The 24,125-nt window shown below is 47.6% G+C and overlaps 1 protein-coding gene across 2 annotated transcripts in view; it reads right to left on the reverse strand.

The window, feature by feature from the left end:
• The window catches only part of Pcsk6 (proprotein convertase subtilisin/kexin type 6), a 186,454-nt gene that overhangs the window by 2,630 nt on the left and 159,699 nt on the right, over positions 1–24,125 (reverse strand). For both annotated transcript variants that reach the window (XM_076848857.2, XM_076848858.2), the window contains 6 exons: positions 19,221–19,323; positions 17,765–17,961; positions 15,849–15,936; positions 11,023–11,126; positions 5,030–5,159; positions 245–357 (listed from right to left, as the gene is read on the reverse strand). In XM_076848857.2, the coding sequence (XP_076704972.2) occupies positions 245–357; positions 5,030–5,159; positions 11,023–11,126; positions 15,849–15,936; positions 17,765–17,961; positions 19,221–19,323 (735 nt within the window). The remainder of the gene's footprint in view (positions 1–244; positions 358–5,029; positions 5,160–11,022; positions 11,127–15,848; positions 15,937–17,764; positions 17,962–19,220; positions 19,324–24,125) is intronic.

The raw sequence follows: 24,125 nt of genomic DNA on the forward strand, positions 1-24,125 counted from the left end.
AAGGAAGCTGCCACACTCAGGCTTTCTGGGGGCCCTATGGCATGAGAATTGGAATAGTACAAGAACAAAATCACTTTTAAGAGTCACTCATCATTAGCTGTGTCTGGGCTGGTCAATGTGTGAGAGACCCTACAGGGCTTTGAGAAGCCCCAGATAGCCCGCTGAATCAGGGACAAGTGTGCCTGTTCAGGGTGTGCCAAGCCTGCTTTCCCTTTTGACCAGAGGCTGGTGGGCTGGGGCTCACCGTTGCTGCACGTGTGGTTGGTGATGCAGGAGGTCCCCAGCTGCGTGAAGCCTGTCTTACATTTGCTGCAGTTCCTGCTGGAGCCCTCGCAGCTCAGGCAGTTCTCTTCACACCTGTGGGAAGACACCAGCTGAGGCCTAGGGAAGAGGCCCAGCCACTCCAGGCTCCCTTCCTGGGGCTCTCCCACCCTCCCACCTTCCCTGTACACACCCACAGCCCCCTCAGCTTTGGTCCTCTCTGGAGAGGCTGCAACTGTGTCCCCCAGGATGCTCTGAAACACAGGTCAAGTGTTGACGAGACTTCCTTCCTGTCTGACTTGACTTTTTCCCAGGAGGGTGAAGACAGCCATGGCTGGAGCATGCCCATGAGTGAAGGCCTGGCCTGCATCTCTGAGACTCCCTGTGGCATATCTGGACACCCTCCTGGGCTCTGGTGCTCACCTGAAGTGTGGCTCCCAGAGCTGGGTGGGCATGTGCTTCCTCTACAGGCTGCCAGCTGCAGTGGCTACAGGCTTGGGGTTGGGGCCAGACTTCTCCCAGGGAGGTGACAAACCTGATTCCAGAGCTCACAGGAGGGCTGCTGCTGCCCACAGGCTGACTGTCCTTGGCTGCCATGCCTACGTACCTCAAAAAGGTGGGAATGCCCTTCCAATTCCTTCCCCTCCTAGGACAGTCCTAGCTCAGTATGGCCCAGGGCTGGACCCAGAGATATTACTAATGCAGAGTCCTGTGATCTCAGGGACAGTCTGTATACTACAGTTGAGGTCACATTTACCAGTTTTACAGGAACACATGTTTTCACTTACATATGGTCTGTGGTTGCTTTTGTGCTCTGGTGGCAGAGCTGAGTAGCTGTGACAGAGGTGGTATGGCCCCCAAAATCTAAGGTACCTACCACCTGATACTTTATTTTTTCAGTGCTGGGATTGAAGCCAGGGGTGCTTTACCACTGAGCTACATCCCCAGCCCTTTTTATTTTAAAAGTTTTAATCTTGAAACAGGGTCTCACTAAGTTGCCAAGGCTGGCCTCAAACCTGCAATCCTGCCTCTGTCTCTCCATAACTGAGATTCTATCCAAACCTTCAAAAGAAACAAGAGCTTGAGTCTGCATGTTCTCTCTCCAGGGCCATGTAAACACCCACACCATGCTTTTTCTAGCTCCTGGTGACTAGGTCCATAATGCTCCTGGTTGATGTCCACCTCCCCATCACTGCCAGAGAAGCAGGGAACAGACCCCATGAGCGGATCTCAGAGCAAATGGGAAAGGCATGTGGGGCAAGAGCCTGGCTCTGCCAATGTATGGGCCTGCTTAGGACTGCTGCCTGCTGCCTCATATGTGAGACCTTCAGTAACCAGATGCCAACAGGTCCCATGAAGGCCTCTTTCCAAAGTAATCCTTTGACAGGGTCTAAAATGGCCACCACTGGGCCCAGTTGTGGCATCCCTCCAGCTAGATAAGAGGTGAGTTTTTTATTCCTAGTTAGCCTGAGGAAGCCAAAATTAGAGTTCAGACCTTTAGTTTCTGCATGTCAGTGTGTTAACCCCATGGGCAAACCTGCATGCAGGAGCCTTTCCAACTTCTTTCTCCAATAATAACAGCCTACCCACGCCTCACACTCTCACCAGGGCCCCTGAGTTGCGGGAGGAGGGGAGGAGAAGGTGGGGGGTGGTGGTCAGAGGACTCATCAGAGTCAACCATAAAGGATTCTATTCCTAACTCCCTTTTGGCAAGCTTCTACAGTCTGGTCCCTGAAACACTACCTCCCTAAACACACCTCTGCACCTTCTGACCGTCCAGCCACAGGTCCCTAGTGCACAAGGGATGATCTTTCCTGGGGGACCCTCCTGGCATCTCTTACCAACATGCACACCAGTGAGATGGGAGCTAGGCTTAAGCCCAGTCACTTAAATGAATGTCAGCTGGTAGACCTGGGCATCTCGGGTCATGACTGATTTGGGTGTAGAGTGGGCTATGGTAGAGAACTGGTAAGACACAGTATCTCTTCTTCAAATATGACCTTACTTGAATGTGGTAGGATGGAAGGTTCCTTGGGTTTCTGTTGCTCTGTCTCAAACTGCCAACAAAATAATTCATTCTCAATGGTTCCCAGTTCTGCAGGCAGAAGCCCAGGCAGGCTCAGCTGGGTTCCCTGCTTAGGGTCTCACAAGGCCCAGGGCATGGTGGCAAACTGGCCTGGGCTCTCATCTGGAGGCATGGGAGAAGAATCCAGCAACATCCTGCCCTCCCGCCTCAGCTGCCTTGTGGTTCCTCTTTCCTCCTGTCAAGTGACTGTGCTGGCAGGTGGTTTCTTGGGCAGAGGGTATTTCAGATGCCCCTGATTCTTCTCTAATCCCTATTTCACCCCAAAACCCCATGGCAACTTTCCCCTGTCACATTCTGGAAGGGAAGGCACGTGCCCTCCAGCTCCTTTTCCCTGCACCGTTCTGGGGCCACTCCCGTCAGCCTCCTACCTTCCATGTGAGAGCTGGACACAGGCCACCTGCTCCAGGAGCCTTTGCCAAGCTTCAGTTTAAGTACAGACTAAAGCAGAATGCATGTCCCCGAGGGTCTCTATCTTACTGGGCATCCAATGGGAAGAGGTGGTGGGGGGATGAGAAATGAGTCTACCCCTTGGGCAAGTATCCTACCAAGTTGCTCTCTTTTTCTTCCAAGATATCTTTGCTTGTTCCTGAAGGTCCTCTTACTAAGGCATGGGGGTGACCAGAACCTCTTTTGAGATACTTTTCATGGATTATTCTGAGCTTCAGGCCACAGTTCCCCCTGTCTTTGCATTTGGGTTGCTAACCCAGCAGGCCTGTGCGCTGATCTGACTTCCATATACAGCCCCCTGGACAGGCCAGTGTTCTGTCCTAGCTGCCTTGTCCCACCCACAGAGATGGCCAGAGAAACATTCTGGGACCTGGAGGAAGACTGTGGCTCTCTAGAAGCTGATGCTGTCCACATTGGGAGAGACCTACAGAACTAAGTGGACCAAGACCCTTCTTCCTGGGGAGGAGTCCACCCTGATGGTTCTTCAGGGCCAGAGGACTCTGAAATATGAAAGTTCCCCCACCCCACCTCCAGGTACTGGGGATTGAACCCAGGGGCACTCTACCACTGAGCTACATCACCAGTCCTTTTTCATTTTTTATTTTGAGACAGTCTTACTGACTTGCTGAGGGTCTCATTAAATTGCCCAGGTTGGCCTTGAACTTGCAATCCTCCTGCCTCAACCTCCTGAGTTGATGGATTACAGGTGTTCAGTATTGCCCTGGCTTGAAAGATGGAAATTCTGTGAAGAGCCAGCACTTTATCATTTGGTGGCTCTGCAGGGCTCTTCCTGGGGTGTCTGTCCTAGACACCTGGTGTGTCAGCCCCAGCACTGGACTCCCCTTGGGGTAAATAGCTTCTCCTCAAATAAGAAACTCCTAATCCTTCATGTTCAAGGAGGGGTGTACACTGGCTGCCTGCATCCTGCCTCCTGGAGGCTGGGGACACCATGGCCTCTGGGCACCACACAATGGGTCTGCCTGCCACAGGTGTGGGCATAGCATTCCCCGGAATCCAAGATGTTTGACAAATTAAAGTGATTATCACTTTTTAGTTCCAAGTTCTCCCCAGATGCCATTCTTACTTTAATTATCTGCAAACCAGCTGTCTGGGGAAATTGAAAGGTTTACTTTAGACAACTGTGCTCAGGGCCCTGAGTAGGACTCAGCAAGGCTGGAAGAAATGTGGTGACTTTCCCATTTCAAACCACTTCAGTAGAGGGGCTGGACTTTGCACAGACATGGGACCCCTACCAGAGCCTCTTGAGGGTTACATAAGTGTAAGGACTTGGTGATCTCATTGGCTTACCGTACAGTTGTGTGTTTTTAAGGGATTAGGTGACAACCCACAGCAGTTCTCAGAATTGCCTGGGAGACAGGCCTCATTATGGGGGGCACCTACCAAAGCCTATGTGTTGCCCACTGATGATGATTGTCCCAGGCCTCTCTTGCTATGAGTCTATTTCAGACAGAGGGTACCACCCCTTCCCTCATAGCCCACCCCACTGTCACATCACTATTATCACCTTCAGCTCCTGCCTGTTGTTCTCTCCCCAAATATAACAGGCTGCCCTGCCTTGCTGCTGGGTCTGGGTTTATGATGTTCCAATATGAGGCAATCTTCAGCAAGACAAGAGAAGACCAAAGCACATGGCTTCTCCCTTAAGGACCAGTAATACAGCCAAATTTCCATTACCACACAAGGAAGGTGGACTGTGTGTGTGTGTATATACACAGGAGTAAATGGAGAACGAGGGGGTTAAATATATGTGGATTCACTACAGAAGAAATGGAGTTAGAATGATGAGATGGTCAGGGTCCTTAGAATGTTTTTAAAAGCTCCAAATGTGGTTTCCAGTGTGAAGCCATCCAGTGTAGTCTGCTACTTGGATGTGAGTACCATGAGACAGGCACCTTGTTCTTCTGTTTCCTGCCCCATCCCAGCTGCTACCCAGTGCCTGGTGCATAGCAGGTATTCATCGAATAAGTATGCATTAAATAAACAAAGGCACAAAGGTTACCGACTAGCTTGTGATCTTGGCAATCACTAAATTTGGTCATTCCTTCCTCGGTAAATGGGTTCCTATCCGCCCACTGCACCTATAATAGCAGGTGATGTTGCACGTCCCTTCTCTAGGCCCCAGAAAAGGCCCCACAACACCTGGCCCTGTGGCCACTCCTCTGTTGGACACAGCACGCTACCATTCCCCAGTGGTGTGAGCTTGGAAGACTGTACCTTCGACACACTTTGTGGGGCAAGCCAGGCATCTCCTCTGGGTAGAAGCCCTCACCACAAGCTGGCACACATTTCCAGTCTTGGAAGTGGAAGTTTTTTGCACAGTGAATACATTCTTCTCTGCTGGGCCCTGAGAGGTACAGGAAAGGAAGCAGATGTCAGGGACTACTTGTTGAAGGTCCCATCCTAGGCTTGTTCCAGTGCCCTGCCCTGTAAGGTTTATGGTAATGTTTTAGATGTCCCAGGCCAGCCACACAGTTGGCATTTACCCATTGCTCCCTGAGGACTGTGCTGTGCTCACTAACTTTTAGGTGGGCATTGCCATTCCCCTTTCACAGATGGGGTCATTGGACACATGATCTGACCTCAGTAGGGAACATGCCTTCCCATGGCCCATACCATGATGACTGGCCCTGATTCCAAACACTTCTTTCCCTGCCAGGCTTAGTTAGGCCTCACTTCTGCTAGAGCCAGTGCCTTAGCCACCCATCAGCCACTGTGGCCAAACCAAGATGTGCTGCAACTAAAATAGTACCCACTGGATTTCAAAGTCCTACTGTTTAAAAAGAATGCAACATAGTTCATTTTTAAAAATATTGATACAAGTTGAAATGATAGTTTTAGAAACATTAGGTTAAAGAAGATACATTGCTAAAATTATTTTCATTTGTTTCTTTTCACTGTTTTAAGATATGGATACTGTAGCTCAGTGGCACAGCTTGCCTTGCACATGTGAGGTGCTGGGTTCGATCCTCAGCACCACATAAAAATGAATATATAAAATACAGGTATTGTGTCCATCTACGAGAGAGAGAGAGAGGGGGGGGGAGAGGTGTGTTTACTGAGACCTTTAAAATTGCACCTGTGGCTGGTATTTGTAGCCTATATCATAGTCTCACTGGATTATTAAGGCATTTTCAGTAAGAAAAAAAAATGAGTAGGGGCTTATGGGGTGGGGTGGCTGGCCTGAAGGGACACAACTTCTGAGCTAAGGATCAAAAATTATGGAGGAAATCCTGCAGCTTGGCCCAGAGTCAGTGGAATTGTTGCCCTTGGTCAGATGCTGTATTATAGTGACTAGACAAATATCCCCAGGAACTACTTGACAAGGGACCTTAGACAGAGGCAAGGAGGTGGCCACTGGCTGACAGTTTAGAAGGCTGAGAATGGGAAGGAAATCATCTCAGATGCTGCTATGTTTTGGATATGGTTTGAGAGTGTCCCCAAATGTCATGTGTTGGGATCTTGGTTTTCAGTGAGGCAGTGTTGGGAAGTGGTGGGACCTTTAAGAGGCGGGGCCTAGTAGTTATTTCTGGTCCCTCCTCTCTCTCTGGCTTTCTGTCTTGCCATGCGATCCCTTCCTCTCAAGGGCTCCTGCCATTGTGATGCCATCTGCCATGAGATCCTCACCAGAGCTGAGCTGATGCTGACACCATGCTTTTAGACTCTAGAACTGTAAGTTAAATGAACCTGTTTTCCTTATAAGCATGTCACATCAGTTATTTTGTTCTAGTAACAGAAAACAGGCTAATCCACTTATTATGGTAAACTTTTTTATCCCAATTTAATATGATTTTGGTCTTAGACTGTGGACTGAAAGCTAACACAGTGATAGCAACTCTTCTTGAAATAACTGGACTAAGATGAAACTTCTCTGCTGCAACAAAGGAAAATTCTTTGCAGAAGTTCCAGAGCCCTGGGGGCTCAAGGATCTGGGGCTACTCTATATCTTAGAACCCCCTAGGAAGAAATTATGAACTCTTGTAGGCTAAGCTTATCCTTAGATAATCAGGAAGAAGAAGACCCAGAGGGCACAGGATTTTGAGTGGGAACTAGAGGCAGGGGTAATGGGGACTCTATAATGGTCCAGAGTCTCCACATGGGGTCCTTTTCCCCCTGTGATTGTGATTGAAGACTGCCCCAGGTACAGTAGGGATTCAGTCAGGTTTATGTTGTTCTCAGTGGGAAGCTGGTCTCTAGCTTTGACCAACCAACCTTCCTATACTTTATCCCCAGGGAGCATCTGCAGGTCAAGGTGGTGGGCTGTGTGTACTTGGAGGGGCCTTCATCTGTGTTGGGACTCAGAGGACGTTCAGTGCCCACCACTGCCCCTCCCCTCCTGCCTTACTGGCTTATGTCACCCCCACTGTGCTTCCCCCAACACTACAATCTTTACTTAATGCCGGAGGAGCCTCTGTGTTGGCAAAGGAAGCTTGTTCTTATTCGTAGCCCTTTGATGCTCAATTTATTTACTTTTTGGTGGTGCTGTGGATCAAACCCAGGAGTTTGTGCATGCTAAGCATGCACTCTACCACTGAGCTACACCTCAAGTCTAATGTTCAATTTTTTAAATGTAAAATTTGATTATGGGCTGGGGTGCAGCCAAGTGGCCCAGCAATTTTCCAGCATGTGTGAGGCCCTGGGTTCTGTTCCTAGCACCATAAAAAAAAAAAAAAAAAAGAGTTGATACACATTCAGTTGGGGAATGTGAAAAACTCTGGAGGTGGATGGTGGTGTTGGTTGTAAAACAGTGAACGTACTTAATGCTACTGAACTATACATCAAAAATTGGTCAAGATGGGTGGCAGAGATACTGAGCAGGTGGATAGTGGGCATCAAACACAGTTAGCGAAGGGGAGTAGTTCTAATGCTGTACAGCTCAGTAGGGTAACTAAAGTCTACCATAATTATACATTTCCAAATAACTAGAAAAGAGTTTGAGAGTCCCCAACACATAGAAATGATGATATTTGAGGAGATAAAAATGCTGATTACTCTGATTTGGTCATAAATAAGTACAAATATTATATGCTTATGAAAATATAAAAAACTGGTCAAGATGGTAAATTTTGGGTTATGTATATTCTACTGCAATAAAAAAAAAGCTGATTGAACACACATTTTCTAAGCAAACGTTTTTTTCACAACTACTAAAAATGACTTTTATAACTCAAAGTCTCTCAAGGATTCCATTAAGTCACAAGTCTTTATAGGCTTTGAACGCTTTAGAGGCACCCATGATCATAATGATAATAGTGAAATGGGTTATGCTTTCGCTAACCCGTTATGCTGCCTCATTCATGGACCCCAGCGCAAAATGAATGCAGAGCCCTTGTTCAGAAAGCAAGAGCAATGTGCTGTTACAGGAACTAAGACAGGAAACGATCTCTTTTCTCTGAACTCTCTCTACTGAGCTGTCATGGTGGTTTTATTTGCTATTTCATTTGCTAGGCCAAGGGTACCCCTGGTGATGACTGACCCTCACAGGTCCCTGGGGCACTGTTCCTCATCCAGACCTGTAGGTGCCTAGATGTGTGTGTGTCCACTGGCTGCCAGTTGCTGACCAATGTCCCAGGTAGGTAGTGGAGCCAGGTTAGTGCCACAGGTCCACTGCATCAACCCATGGTAGACACACTAATCCCCAAAGGAAGCACAAGCTCCACGCCAGGATGCACTGGGCACCTGCAGTGAAGACGGAAAAGAAGCTCATCCCCATGAAGTCACCTGTTGGGTGTGCTGGGGTCCAGGGTAAAGACAGGTGACATTATGCTCTACTTGGATGCCACCAGGTACTCAAAACTGACCCTGACCTTTCCCATGACTGTGTCCAGCACATTGTGTCGGTGGTGGACAACAGCAGTCACTGTGCAAGAGTTGGGAGAGGAAGGCCAGGCAGCCCCATGGCTCTAGGGGGCAGGGAGTGGGCAGCTGAGAACAGATGCTTCTAAAGACACCCACACCTGATGGGGAGCAAGAAGCTTCCAAGTGACCATAAGTGGCGGGGGAGGGAGACTTCTGCAGCTGCTTGGGGTTGTACCTGTTCCTAGGAGGTTAGAAAGAACCAAGGCCAAAAAAAAAAAAAAAAGAAAAAAGAAAAAAGAACTAAGGCAGAGGAAAAATGGGGAAGTATGGAGAATCCTAGCTCCCAAGAGCTTTAGACTTGCATACTATTGAATTAAGTGCCTGAAGTGATAGAGAAGACAAAGGATTGAGATGAGAAACCTACAAGTGGTTCAATGTAGCTCATCAAGAGGTCTGGGGACATGGAGAAAGAGATGTGAATTGAATTATTGAATCAAAAGTGTTATAAACTACACACCTGAATGTTACGAATCAAGGGACTCTGACGTTTAAATAAGCATCACCAGTGATGCTTCTTAATTGACCTGGACTAAACAATGAGTCAAGAAATAAAAAAATAAAAAAGATAAAGATGACAGATGAAAAGATGACAGGGCAACATGCTAGAAAAGCTGCTGGGCTGACCACAGGTGAAACTCTTCCAGATGCTGAGCTTGGCTTCTTCTGGGGTTGTCCCAGGAGGGTATGGAGGTGGCTTAGGATCAGCCCCAACCATCACTTGTGGAAGCTGGTCCTGACCACATCCTTGGTTACTCTTGCATGTCCACTCTTAAACAGCCCAGTTGCAGCTGCAAAGGGCTAGGCTGGCCACACTGGGGAGGGTGGGCTGCCCCAGCCTGTAGCATTTTTGATGAATGGTGTCATGGCAACTTATTTAGCAGACACCTAATTCTTAAATTTTTAGGCTATGAAAACTCACTTATATGAGTTTATATATTTTATATTTCTTATGAGTTTATATATTTTATATTTCTCAGAATACACCAAAGTGCAGGGGGAAGGAGGAAGGACCAAGAGGAGAAAAGTTCATCTGAAATATATCTGAGCCCACAAACTCATGGTGTGCTTCAAGTTACTTGTGCAGATTACTGAAAAATTAAACTCAATAAAATGAATGCAATCTCCACGATATTCTGCATAAAAACTGTGCCTGGAGACATCTGTGCTATAATCTTTGTGGGGAATTACAATACACGTAAAATTGTTTATTGTAGTCTTTTCCTCTTTGAATAAAATGCTCAAAATAAGTGAACACAGGTACAAAGAATTAAGGTTTTGTTTTGAAACATCCCCGTCCCTATTCCCACCTGGATCCATTTCAGCTTCTCTAGGAGGCTTCTGAATCTTTATGGTGTTAAATTTTAGTGCAATAATGCAGCAAAAGCCAAGCTCCAAGGCAAGATGGCTCATGAGCAGTTCAGTAATTTTTATCCCTTGCCTGAAAGCATCCACTGCCTGGCTGCATTTCTTTTCTCTCTTTTCCTTTCCTTTCCCCCTCCCTCCCCTCATATTTCCTTCCTCTCATCTCCCCTTTCCTTCTGCTCCCCTTCCTTTTCCTTTCCTTTCCTCTCCTTCCTGGGATTGAACCCAGGGACACTTTATTACTGAGTTACATCCCCAGTCCTTTTTTTTTTTTTTTTTTTTTTTTTTTTTAAAAAAAAACCTTTTATTTTAAGACAGGGTTTTACTAAGTTTCTCAGAGTCTTGATAAGTTGCTGAGGCTTCACCTGAAACTTGTGATCCTCCTGCCTCAGCCTCCTGAGTTGCTGAGATTATAGATATGCACCTATAATTATTGGCCTGGCTGAATTTCTAATGCTGGGAAACCCAAGCTGCTTGTTCAGTGGCCTTTGCATTTTTTATTGCTTTTTGTTTTCTAACTTGAAAATTGTGGAGTAATGTACATAACATACAATTTACCATCATCTTAATCATTTTAAATGTTCAGTTCAGTGGTATTAAGTACATTCACATTTGTTGTGCAACCATCACTTCCATCCTTTTCTAGAACTTTTCCTTCTTCCTAAATTCATTAAACAATAACTCTTCATTTACCTCCTCTCATCCATGGGAGCCTTTGTGTTTTATTTTGTTTTGTTTTGCCTTCCTGTTTTTATAGTCTTTTTTTTTTTTTCTTGCAGTGCTAGGAATTTTCTCTAGGGCTTTGCACATGCTAGGCAAGTGCTCTATCACTGAGCTACATCCCAGTCTCTTGCCTTTGTTTTTTAAATGCTCCAATAAATGCATATGCCCATGATTTTCTAGGTTTCAAGGTAGCTAGCCTAATCCTCTCAGTAACCCTGACTGCAATTGTCCAAGGAAACTAAGGCCTCTGCAGGCCCTGAGCTCACCCACGCAGGTTCGGCAGGTGTGATGGCATTCTCCACATCTGATTAACTCAGAATCAAAGTAGGTGCCTGGCTCACAGTCTGGAAGACAGCTGCCCCGTGCAAGGCTGTTGGAAAGAAAAAGAGGCTGGTTTCCACATCTATTCCAAAATTCTAATGAAATTATAATTTGCCTTCAAACATCTTTCACAGGAGGAAATGAAAGTTGTTGAAGCACAAGGCTTTGTGTCTCTGAAGGCTCCCAGCTAATGAAAGCTAGCAAAGCTCTCCTGAAGCTAGCTAGAGGTAGGCTGTGCCTTGGTCCTGGCACAGGAGGCCCAGGCCTCAGGCTCTTTCCTGTGCCAGCTTCTCTTTCACTGCTGATTCTCAAAGGAAAACTGGAATGTATGGGGTTACCACTGGTGGCATGCTGGCTCAGCTGCATGGTCTGAGTCCCCCTTGAAGTGTCAGATTTGCAGTGTATCAGGGGGGTGTCTGCCACAAGGCTGACCCTCAGCCCTGAATCTGCCCCTGCTTCTCTGGGCTTGAAACCTTCCTGACTTCACCATGAACTTGAAATAAGATCCCCTCCTGGGACCTGGCAGGTCTGCTTGATGTGGCTCCTGCTTCCTCTTTCACCCCATCAGTGCCTGCCCTCCCCTCACTCCAGCCAGGCAGCCCAGCCAGGCATGACAGGGACACAAACTGAGCTAGACCACCCACACTGGGTCTGGCTCCACCACTTCCCGGCGTGTAACCCCAGGCAGGCCAGCTAACCTCTCTGCACCTCCGTTTCCTCCTGTTAATTGGTTCCTACAGTATAACGTGCTTGGAGGACTCACCAAGCAAATATATGTAACTGTTTGGCGTCTGGCACACAGCAAAGTACATAAATATCACACACCAAGATTTCTTTAGTTCCCGAGATTGTACTGTGTCTGATACATGCATTTTAAATGGGTTTGTCACAAAACATTATTGAACAAACTCTCTGGGCTGCATCTGTCAGATCTAGAGACTCCTGCTATGATATTGTGATTTATAATTAGAAATATTTATTTGGTCTTCATCCTGTTACATAGCTCCTAAAACCCTTGGAATCAATAAAATAATAAGTATTTTTTGTGCATGATAATGAGACGACAGGTGGATGGGGGCTCCTAAGTAGCCTCAGGATGGGGGCTGGTTGCCAGGTGAACCAGCTACATGATTAGAGGACTGGGATTTTTAGCCCACCACCACAACCTCAGAGGAGGGAGAGGGGCTGAATGTTGAATTAATTATCAGTGGTCAATGATAATAACTCATGATCCCATACTGAAGCCTCTAGAAAAACTCCAACAGAGTTCAAAAGAAGCTTCTAGGTTGGTGAATGAGAACACCTGCTGGAGGCTGGCACACCCCAACTCCACCGGGATAGAAGCTCTTGCACTCTTGCCCCTTTCAGACCTCATCCTATGCATCTCTTCATCTGGCTGTTCATACATTTCCTTTGTAACATCCTTTACAATAAATGAGTAAATGTAAGCAAAGTGTTTTCCAGAGTCCCATGAGCTGCTTTAACAAATTAACCAAACCCAAGGAGGTCAGGGGAACTCCAATTTATAGCTAGGTGGACAGAAGTATGGCTACAACCTGGGACTTGTGACTGTCATCTGAAGTGGGGGCAGTCTTGGGAACTGAGCCCTTAACCTGTGGGATCTGACCTACCTGCAGATAGCTAGTGTCAGAATTGAAATAGATTATAGGACACTCAGTTGGTGTCCTCTGGAGAATTCTTTTGTGTGTGGGGAAAAAACCCACACTTTTTGGTGACCAAGGGTAAGGGTGTTGAACGGAGTACGTGAGAGTAGGAAAAACACTTTGATTATTCTGATTCTTTACATCTCCGTTTAGTGGAAAGTTCTGTAGGTTCTCTATTCCAGTAACAGCAGTGGCAGACGCCCACCCAGGGCTCTTGCTCATCATGGGGCCAAGGCTGCTACGTGAGGCAGTTAAATCATGTCTTTAATAACTGACGTTCCCCTGAGATTATCCCCCTAAAAAGATGGATGGCCAGGAGGCAGCAGCTCGGCTGCTCTCTCACGGCTTCAACGTGACAGCAATGATTTGAAGTCACAGCTTAAGTGGATATTGGGCAATAAAAAGAAGCTTTCTGTGGATTATGGCTGATGATGTTTCCAGAGTTTTCGAGCTTCTCTGAAAGCTTATCACTGCTGGAACCCCGGCTCCTGCTTTCTGCTGGACACTTTCTCCCAGAACACCATTCCTGAGCCTAGTACCTAGCTTCCCCCTGACCCCCGACAAAGAAATAGGTTCTCTAGGACCCCCCAGCACTTCACAGGGAAATGGGTTCCAGGGAGTTGCATCCACAAAGCCTTTCCTCCTTGACACCCTCGGTTAGCAGCTTGGGGAGAAGGATTCTGCCAGTGGGGCCTAGGACATCACAGCTGGCCTCTCTTAGGCCCTTGGTCATGGCCACCAGTGGAATGTCTCCTTTCTCTTCTAGCCTTTTTCCTTTGGGGAGTCTCCTTTCTGGACCAGTTCACCGGTTTACTTCTTTTTTTTTTTTTTTTGATGTTTTATTTATTTATTTATTTATTTAATTAATTTTTATTGTAGGTTGTTCAAAACATTACATAGTTCTTTATATATCATATTTCACACTTTGATTCAAGTGGGATATGAGCTCCCATTTTTACCCCATATACAGATTGCAGAATCACTTCAGTTGCACAACCATTGATTTACATATTGCCATTCTGGAGTCTGTTGTATTCTGCTGCCTTTCCTATCCTCTACTATCCCCCCTCCCTCCTCCCCTCCCCTCTTCTCTCTCTACCCCCTCTACTGTAATTCATTTCTCCCCCTTATATTTTCCCTCCTTTCCCCTCACTTCCTCTTGTATGTAATTTTGTATACCCCTGAGGGTCTCCTTCCATTTACATGCAATTTCCCTTCTCTCTCCCTTTCCCTCCCACCTCTCATCCCTGTTTAATGTTAATCTTCTTCTCATGCTCTTCTTCCCTACTCTGTTCTTAGTTACTCTCCTTATATCAAAGAAGACATTTGGCATTTGTTTTTAAGGGATTGGCTAGCTTCACTTAGCATAATCTGCTCTAATGCCATCCATTTCCCTCCAAATTCTGTGATTTTGTCATTTCTTAATGCAGAGTAATACTCCATTGTGTATAAATGCCACATTTTTTTTATCCATTCGTCTATTGAAGGGCATCTAGGTTGGTTCCACAGTCTTGCTATTGTGAATTGTGCTGCTATGAACATGGATGTAGCAGTGTCCCTATAGTGTGCTCTTTTTAGGTCTTTAGGGAATAGACCGAGTAGTGGAATAGCTGGATCAAATGGTGGTTCCATTCCGAGCTTTCCAAGAAATCTCCATACTGCTTTCCAAATTGGCCGCACCAATTTGCAGTCCCACCAGCAATGTACAAGAGTACCCTTTTCCCCACATCCTCGCCAGCACTTGTTGCTGTTTGACTTCCTAATGGCTGCCAATCTTACTGGAGTGAGATGGTAACACCCGTTTACTTCTAATCCTGCCTAGTCCAACCAATAAGTTTAAATAACCGTAGGTGTGACGTGTCACTTTGGGGGAGGGGTCTTGTTTTCCCTCCTCTCCCCAGGCTCCCAGGTTCTTGGCATTGTCTTCTTCTCAGTACTCATCTAAAAGAATGGCATAGGCTGACACCAATGTAGACAGGCACTGTGTTGGGTTCCTGCCCAAACAGGTCTCAGGCTTCCCCCAGAGCAGCTATATCAAAATCCACATTTAGACATGAACCTTGGTGATTCTTGTGCCCTTCATGGGAAAGAAGCACTGATCTCTCCAACCCCATCCCTTCTTTCTTTCCAATGCAGACCACAGTGCTAATACTCCCTCTAGTACAGAAGTGTCCACAGCATAATTTCAACAGAATGCTTTCTGAGTTTCTAGACAGTTTCTAGATAGTTATGTACATCTGATTGCCCTAAATGTAATTTGGTTGCATTAAATGGGCTAACGAACAATTCCAAACATAAAAAAAAATCATGAAATCATGAACTCTGCATTTCTTTAATGAAGGATGAGTGTGTGTGTGTGTGTGTGTGTGTGTGTGTGTGTGAGTGATAAGCTTTCAGAGAAGCTCGAAACTCATATATATGTAGTGGATGAACATAATACCTTTAATTCATTTTTTTAAATGTGGTAGTGAGGATCACACCCAGTGCCTCACATGTGTTAGGCAAGCAATCTACCACTGAGCTGCAATACCAGCCCCTCTGCATTGTGTTTTTAAAGAAATGGGTGCTGAACTTCACAGGGCTGAGCATGGCCGAGCAGGGAGGACTGGGAATCTACAGAGCATCCTCAGGGAGCAATTTCTCCTATTAGGATGAAGATGCCAGAAAATGGGGTGTGTGGGGGGAGAAATGACAATGAAGGAAAAGAGGAAGGATGCATGAGCTATGGCAGCCCACCCCTGGGCTGGGCCTAGAGGGGAACTGGAGTAGGAACAATTATTGGTGCAAAGAAGGCAATGATGTGAGCTTCCCTCAAAGACTCACCTTCCAGTGGTCAGCCCTACTTTATGGTCAGCCCCACTGTTACTTTGATCAACTCTCCAAATGTTGCAAAAAATGTAGATTACACCTGTCTTCACATTTCCCTCTTAAACAACCAGTTCTTAACATGATTTTCAGAGACTGGGAATATTTACTCTGAGAGGCTTCGGGCTTCTGACATTTTAACTTTCAAGAAAAGATGCAAAAACTTGGTGAATCAATGACAGAAACTAAATGCAGCTTCAACAGGTTGTCATTCTTCACGTTTTTAAAGCGCGGAGGGTTACCTGAATCCTTCCTTACAGACAGTACATTTCTCAGGTTCATCCACACACTTTTTACAGCTTGGATGGCATTTAAGGCAGTTTTTCTGACCTGGAGAAAAACAGCAAGATGAGGAAAACAGAAGGAGTAGGTTAGAGGAAATCAAATCTGGAAAAGGAGCCTCCAGCATTTCACAGCAGGTGCGGGAGGGCAGCTCTTCCCCAGTGTCTATCTCCAGAAAGGATCCAATAATAATGAAACACCCAGAGGCCAGGTAGAGACCCTGTGCTCAGGTGTGGAGAGTGTCACTGGTGAGTGTCTTAACACTCTTTTCTGGGATAGGTCAAAGTCCTTAAATAACTACCATATTTTGGAGGTGGTTCTTTGTTCAGAGGAAGCATGGTTTGGTTCTGCTTATTGCAACAGGGACGGAAGTCAATTCCTGGCTGACTGAGTAGAGTTTAATCAGGTGCAAATCTTTATAAACTTCATGGGGCGGGGGAGCCTGGATGCCTCAGACCTTTCTACCCTAGAGCTTTCACAGGGGTCTTTTCTGAAGACTCAGCATCTATACAGAGGGAGATAGGAACCTATGACAAGCCATCATGTCTTGGGTCACTTCAACTCCCACCCTCACTTACATAAATCACTCATGTTGGCATCTCATAGACACTATCTTGTGCCACTACTAAGTGCTACGAATCTGGAAGCAGAGGGCTGCTTGCTCCACCTCAGTGCAGCCTCCTTGGAGCCACGGGTGGCATCACATGCACATGGCAGGTGCTCAGCGAGGACTGAAGTGAATGAGGGGATGGCTGATTCTGGCCCTGGGAAGGGGGTAGTATGAGGGAGCCTGAAAACAGGTCTGGCTGGCAGCCCAGGGCAGGTGTTCGCAAAGGCTGTGAAATGTGTCTTATGACTGTTTCCCCTCTGAAGAATGTCTGGTTATTTGGTAGCTTTATATGTCGTTACAGATTTCCTGGCTTCTTCTCCCCAGGAGTAACAGTGATGGCATGACAGGCTGGATCCTGCACAGTAGGGGCCCAGAGAGGAGCCCTGCAGGAAGGCCTGCTACCAAAACATCCTGAATATCAAAACAATAACCTCTTTCACTTGTTTGAGCATTATCTCCATCAATTTAACCCAAACCCTCTGTTGTCTCTTTTAGGGTAAGGTGCATTATAACACTGCCCATTCTACCCACCTTCTAAACACAGGATACCTGGAGGGGCTGCTCCAAGTTCAAGTCCCACCTGTCATTACTAGCTGTGGGTCTTTTACCATTTCTCAGCTTCAAGATGAGGAAAATACTGCCCACCCTTTAGGGGTGTGTTCACTTCCTGTAAAGAGCCCCCACAAAAATCGGACCCTTCTGAGCCCAATTCTTATCCCCTCAGGTACTTCTTCATTTTCAGAGGACTGTAAACCTTTTGCCTACACCTAAATCCCAATTTCAGCTCAGCAGCTCTATCCAGGAGGTTTTTTCCCCCAGTGTTGATCCTCAATTCCATCAATTCAAGTTGAGGCTCTGGCCCCAGTCCAGGACACCTGTCTCCTCTAAGAAAGAGGAGAAATTATAACAGAGACAGCAGGGGATCCTCTCCTGGTGTCTGAGAGCTGTGGCTGAGCCACATATCTGCCCGCCCTCAGTAGTGGACACTGACTTGCACACGTTTGAATTGCATGGTCTGCCAAATTCTTTGCAGCATCACTTTGAACTTCTCTTGCCAGGTGTGTGGGTGATCTGCTGCCAACTGACAGGTCTGAGCACTCTGATTTCATGGAGTTCTCTCCTGCCTTTCCTGTGAAAGGTCCTTGCTGAGAACCACAGAGTACAAGAAGGAAGCCAAGGCCAGGGAAGTCCTCCCCGGGAGGGGATGCCAGCCTAGCGACAGGGAGCTGGCTCAGGCCTTCTCATGCCCTCAGACATGCCACTCACTTTCATCAGCGTAAAATCCAGCAGGACAGAGGGTCACACAGGTGTTCGTTTCCTGGTGATGATAGAACCCGCGGCGGCAAGACAGGCACTGGGTTGGGTTCCTGCCCAAGCAGGTCTCACACCCCTTGTGGCATCTTCGACAGCGTCTTGCTGCTGTGTCCCCAAAGTAGCCTAAGGGACAGGAGCTCACGCACTTCCTGTGGGAACAGGTACAGGTGAGAGCTCCTGTGAATCAACCTCCCACCCCTGTGTGGCCCCTGCATAGGGATGGGGGAAATACTATCCCAGAGCTTGGAGACCCCTGCAGACTCAGCAAGACTTTGAGGACATGAGGGCCCCAGGGGGAATATTAAGTCATAAGGGAGTGTCCTGTCTTGGTGAGCACCCTTGAGAGGTTCCTAAGGACACAGATGGAAGTTTGAGGACTTGAGTAAGGAGCCTTATTTTCTCTTGGAAGCCATCCTGGTGGGAAGTTCTGAGGTACCTGTGGCTTCCCACAGGCACCATGATGTTGGTATTTGACTTTTGGAACTTTTGGTTCTGCAAAAATCTTACCAAAGGTGACTTTGGGAAGCAGGTCTCTCGGGCACTGAATAAAGCTCCAGAACAACTGCCTTTGTGCTGAGTGCACTGGGATCGCCCTGGGACTGGGAACTGCAGACACTGAGAGTGCCAGGCCTGTACCTCCACCCTGCACAGGGAGCCCCTGCCTGGACTTTGTGGGTGTGCACCAGCAGCTTTCAGGTACATCTGGCACCCAGGCCCTTTAGGAAGCTCCCAGTGTCATTTAGGCCTACCAGGCCTGGCCTGAGCAGCATGTGGCAGGTGCTCAGGAAGGTTTGTGAAACCAAGGAATAAAAAGCAGAGCAGCTGCAAGACTGACAGGGAAATGTGGGAGGGTGGTGATGCCAGCAGTTCAGGTCCTGGCTGCAAGGACCTGCAGGTGTGCACGCTCACCTCAGCAGGGCCAGCGTGAGCCTACACAGCTGGCCACATGCCTGGGGCTCCCACATCAGCTCTGCCAGCTCCTTCCCTCCGGGAGCATTTAGTCCCACAGGCTTTCCAGGGAGCTGCCAGGAAAACCCCACACTAGCCAGAGGCTGCAGCATGTTTTCCAAGAGCCACAGCGTCCCATCTGGCCCTGTGTGGCTGACAGTGCCGCCCCTGAGTTACACGTATCTACGGTACCCCTAGGACACTTGCATATTCCATATGATCCATTTTTGTTTCACAAATGGATGAAGAAAGCTTTATAAGCATGGTCACCAAAGTGCCACAGTTTCAGATTTCTCTGTAATAAACACATATTACTCGTTTGATTAGAATGGAAAATTATTAACAGTTTTTAAAAGGCAGTTAACTTCAATGTGATTTCTTTGTTGGGGTGTTACACAGTTTGAAATGGGCCACCTTAGCAGAGCTCCAGAATGTGCCGATGGCGGCCCCAACACATTACCTGCTGGTCTTGGCGTTCCCCAGGCTGAAATGGACACAGTTCAAGCATTGGTCTGCATTGGGACCATTACAGCCTTTGTTCCCACACTCTGGATGGCACACACCTTAAAGAAAAAACATTTCCTTTACCCAGAGAGATGCCTTCTCCATCCAATCCAGTCCCCTGCGTCCCCGACAGAGCATGTGGCAGCCTGATGAAGTTGGGAGGATTTCCCTTTAAAGTGGTGGTTCTGTGAGGGCTGGATGGACAGACAACAAGGCCCTATGGGATATGGTCCCAGCCAGAGCTGGGTCTAGCCAGGGATCTAGTGTCAGAGGGCCCAACACTCTAGACAGCAATACCATGAGAACAAGTAACGCAGTCAACCCTGGGAGAGAGCCAAGGTCAGGGATTGTGAGAGGCAGGAGGATGGAGGAGAGAGAGGCAGGGAACACCTGTATTAAGTTCATTCACTTACACCACAGTCATTTTGTTGGGACCAGACAGCTCTCTGATTTCCACTGTGAAGGACCCAGCAATGCAATTTGGGGGTGTTTTAGGTGTTAGGAAAGCTGCCACCAAGGGTGCTGAGGCAACATGAATTAGGCAGGAGGAAGAGTGCAGAGAGAATTCTGTACATGCTCCAGCGGGAATGAAGATGGATTTCTACGTGTTTGGACCACCTGGTATAGCTGGTGCTTCAAGAGTCAGGGTGGACAGAGCCAGAGCCTGAGCGTGTCAAACTGGGTGAGTGGGAGCTGGCTGCACGTGGGGGTGGGAGTGGGGTGCTGCTGCTGTGGGCTTCTTCCTGCAGACTTCTTTTTGGCCTCCCTGGTTCTTGCCCTCAGTAGTGGAACACCAATGTCTTCCCTTAAGTCCTCCCAGGTCCCTGAATTCTAACCCTGAGCTTGTACGTTGTTGGAAAAGTGACACAAATGTAGGGAAGCTCAAAGATTCCAGCAAACTCCTTGTTCTGGGTCTCTTCCTGGTAAGAGTCAGGGATGAGCTGGCTTTCAACATCTACCCTTTCAGGCTGGGGGTGGGCATGTTTGTAGGTTTCCTCTCCCTCCTGTTCTGCATAAGTGACAGCCGTGGGAGCCAGTCTGTGCTGGGATTCCAGACTTACCCACCAACCCCATCCCTTCTATGGGGAAACTGCTCAGGGAAACCTCCTGGATAGCTGAGAGGGGACCCAGGGAGGGACTGAGTGAGGCATTATGAAGGCTCCTGAGTCTCTGGAAGGGAAAAAACCTTCTGCAAGGTTTGAGTTGTTGGAAGGGGTGGGGAGTGAGTTCAGAAGTAAAGAAGAGTTAATTTGCGGGCCACCCGCATTTCACTGGGAAACAGGAGGGTAAGACAAAAGTCCTCATTCTCAGCGGCTCACAATGGGTCTTTGCTGAGGCATACAAAGCTCTCTTCATTCCTTCTTCAAGAGTCTCTGGCCTTCCCAAAGTCAGACGCGGGTTATTTTGCTACCCTCCTGGAGGTTCACCGTTGTTGATATTTCCCAAGTTTTCATTGTGGGTCTCCGCCTGCCTGTGTTCCCACTGCGCACTCCTTTCAGAGCTGCGGTCATCTCCAGAACGCTCTGGACTGCTGTCTCTTCTGGTCCTGGCTGGCTAGTCCGGTGTTCTAGATAAGTCTGTCATTTCCAAAGTTTATCACTGAACCACACCTTCCCCTCCACCTCTGGACTATTTTACTATTTTGAAGTCGATTCTCATCTGATTTGGATTTCTGTGCGCTGTGTCCGGTGGGGGGGGGGTGTCAATTGTGGGGGTAGTCTCAGAATGCTTTGTTCCATCATACCTTTTTTTCTTTTTCTTTTTTTTACTGGGGATTGAACAGTGCCTCATGTACGCCAAGCAAGTGTTCTAACACTGAGCTACACACCAGTCCTCTAACAAAAAAAATTTTTTTTTTTTTAAATTTTGAGACAGGGTCTTGCTAATTTGCCCAGGCTGTCCTTGAACTTGTGAACCTCCTTCCTCAGCCTTCCAAGAGGCTGGGATTGCAGGAATTCCTTCCATCTTAAGGGAGCTGGGTGTGTGTGTTGGGAAGAGGGGGTGACAGACCAATCTTCTCTTCCTCCAGGCACTGGAGATGGTAGCACCACACAGGCAGGATCTGGTCTAGCCTACTCATTTTCAGTGCTTAGAATGGCATCTGGATGGCTGGGATTGTGGCTCAGCGGTAGAGCGCTTGCCTCGCATGGGCGGGACCCGGGTTTGATCCTCAGCACCACATAAAAATAAAGGCATTGTGTTGTGTCCATTTACACTTAAAAAAAAAAATAAATATTTCAAAAAAAAAAAAAAAGAATGGCATTTGGCACAGAGCAGGTGCTCAGTAAATATTTGCTGAAAGGCTGAGGGGTTAGAGTATGGATGAAAGAAGACTGGACAGAAACAGGAGAAGTGCCAATATCCCCACCACCTGTATACACAAGGTTCCAGGATGTTCTGGGAGAGGAACAGCCTGAGGGGAGGGCCTGGACTGGTGTTCATAGCTGCTGGTACATGGGATGTAGATATCACCCCCAGAGTCCTCCTTGGAGCCAGCCTCTCTGTAGTGGAAAGTTTCATGACAATCCAGAGGGGAACCAACCCCTGGCAAGGCAGGGCAGCAGAATTCTGAGACAGCATCAAGGTCTCCGGCAACATCCAGCCCCAGCTGGAAAGGTCAAGAGGAGAAACTGCCCATCCAAGGGCTGCGGATACTTAGATAAATATCTGTAAACAAACCTCCCCACATGGGACTCTTTGTTGGGACTGTTTAAAAAGCCAAATATCCAGATTCATCTCTTCCATGAAACACTGTAAATGAAACCTGGCTGGTCATCTTGTCCCAATCACTCCTTCACTTCTAAGAATGTTCTGGTACAGCCATTACTCATTCTTTGGGTGAGCTTGGGTTCTTTGTGTTGCAATTTATATTTATGCCTGCATTTCCTCTTCCCTTCATTAGTGAAAGTTCCTCCAAGACCCACAGTCTTCCTGGGTCACTTTCTACCACTCCTAGCAGAGGCTCCCAGTAAAAGGCATGCTCGATTAATGTGCAGAACAGGCTTTCTAACAGCTGACCCCACCTGCATACGGAGTTAACTGACACAGGCTAACTAAAAATTCTATCTTAGAAATTTTGTGGAGCAAATCCAGAATTTAAAAAATACAAATAAAACAAGTGTTAGCAGCTTGGGAGTTCTCAATGGACTTTGTCATTAGTGTGCAGACTGTGCTGGAGGAACAGTGGATTTCAGAAGATACTGGCACCTATTTTGCCCTTCACCCTATCCAAAAAAGGGCACCCAGGGAAAGTTACCTCCGTTAACACTGTCAGACTTGGAGCAGGATGCAAAAGTCAAGCTGGTTGGTAAAGACGTGCCAATGAGAATAACAGACGGCTCTCATTGTGTCTGGCCTCGTTCTTGACTGCTAGGTGACCTAAGTGAGTTATTTAATGCTCTTGAGCCCCTGGTATCATCTATACTGAGCCTATGACCCCATACAATCCCTACGTGTACACACCATGCACATTGTGAACCAACTGCTGTGTACCTGTCAGCTGTCCTGGAACCTTGTCTGTTTTCTAGACAAGAGGACATGCTCTCTTGACTCCCCTCATGGTCCTCTGTGGATGTCCTGAGCTGTCCTCCACCCATTCATCTTCCTTCCAAGAAAGCTCAATACTTGCTTCTTTCCTGAAGCCCAGGCTTTCCTCTGTTCCCACAATAGTTCTGTCCTGGCCTCTCTGCCATTCTCTGGTAGGAACCTGAACCCCTCCCTGTGTCTTACCATGTCCTTGCTTGTCTCAGCATCTGCTGGCTGCCTAGGCCACACCACCTGGAATCACATGTGTGCTGGCTACAGGTGAAGACTTCCTAGCTCCTCAGACCTACTGAATTCCAGCTCTTGGGGTGGGGCTAGCCCAGAGCCTGTTCTTTAATCAAGTGTCTTGGTGGTGGCCTCTATCTCTACTGTGGCCACCAGGTGGCTCTGTCCAGAAGGCTGGTCCTCACTGCAAAGTTGGCCACCCTCAGTACCGCTGATGTCTTTCCTGTGTCTCACTCTGTCCATTGTAGCTGCTCTACTTCTTCCTGCCAGGCCCTCTGGTCCCCAGACCCCCACCACCACGCTGAGTCACTGTCCACACCCTCCTTTATCTTAGGAACTCCAGAATTCACCATTGCCTTAGCCTTCCACTTGCCTCAGCCTGGAGAATGACTCTGGTTGTTGTTTCTGCCCCATTCCCAGGGAGCGATGTGGGCTGAGAGTGTCTGGTGGCCACCTGGTCCACCTCATGAGGGCTCCCTTTGCAGGGCAGCTTTTCTGCCTGGCTCTGGCCAGGTTCTGGTCTGGTAAGATGCTCTGAATATGTCTCCTGAAGGTTCATGAACTGGAAGCTTGGTCCTCAGTAGGACAGTGTTGAGGTGGTGGAACCTTTAAGCAGTAGGTCCTAGGACAAGGTCATTAGAGGTGCTGCTCTTGGAAGGGATGAATGCTAACTTCCTGGGCCTGTTAGTTTTAGCAAGAGCAAGTTGTTATAAAGTGAGGCCACTCCACACACCTCTCTGCCATCTTGTGATGTAGCCATGAGGCCCTCCCCAGAGGTCAGACTGATATACCTTCCTAATCTTGGATTGCCAACCTTCTAAACTGTGAATTAAATGAATCTATTTTCTTCATAAGTACTTGGCTTTGGGTATTTTGTTATAGCAACAGAAGATGGGCTAATGCTATGTCCAACACCCCCTGTAAAGTCCTGCTCCCTTTTAGTGGATCATGTTGCCTGCGACTATTTGGAGGTCCTTGCAGTCTCTAGACTTCCCTCTCCATCCCTTGTTCATATCCTCTATTTCTCATCCTGGGGAAAGTTGGTCCTCCCTGCGGTTGGCTCCTGGTACCACTGCTCTGTCAGATTTCCCCT

The sequence above is a fragment of the Callospermophilus lateralis genome, chromosome 3 (assembly GCF_048772815.1).
Source record: "Callospermophilus lateralis isolate mCalLat2 chromosome 3, mCalLat2.hap1, whole genome shotgun sequence".
NCBI classification, from domain to species: Eukaryota; Metazoa; Chordata; class Mammalia; order Rodentia; family Sciuridae; genus Callospermophilus; species Callospermophilus lateralis.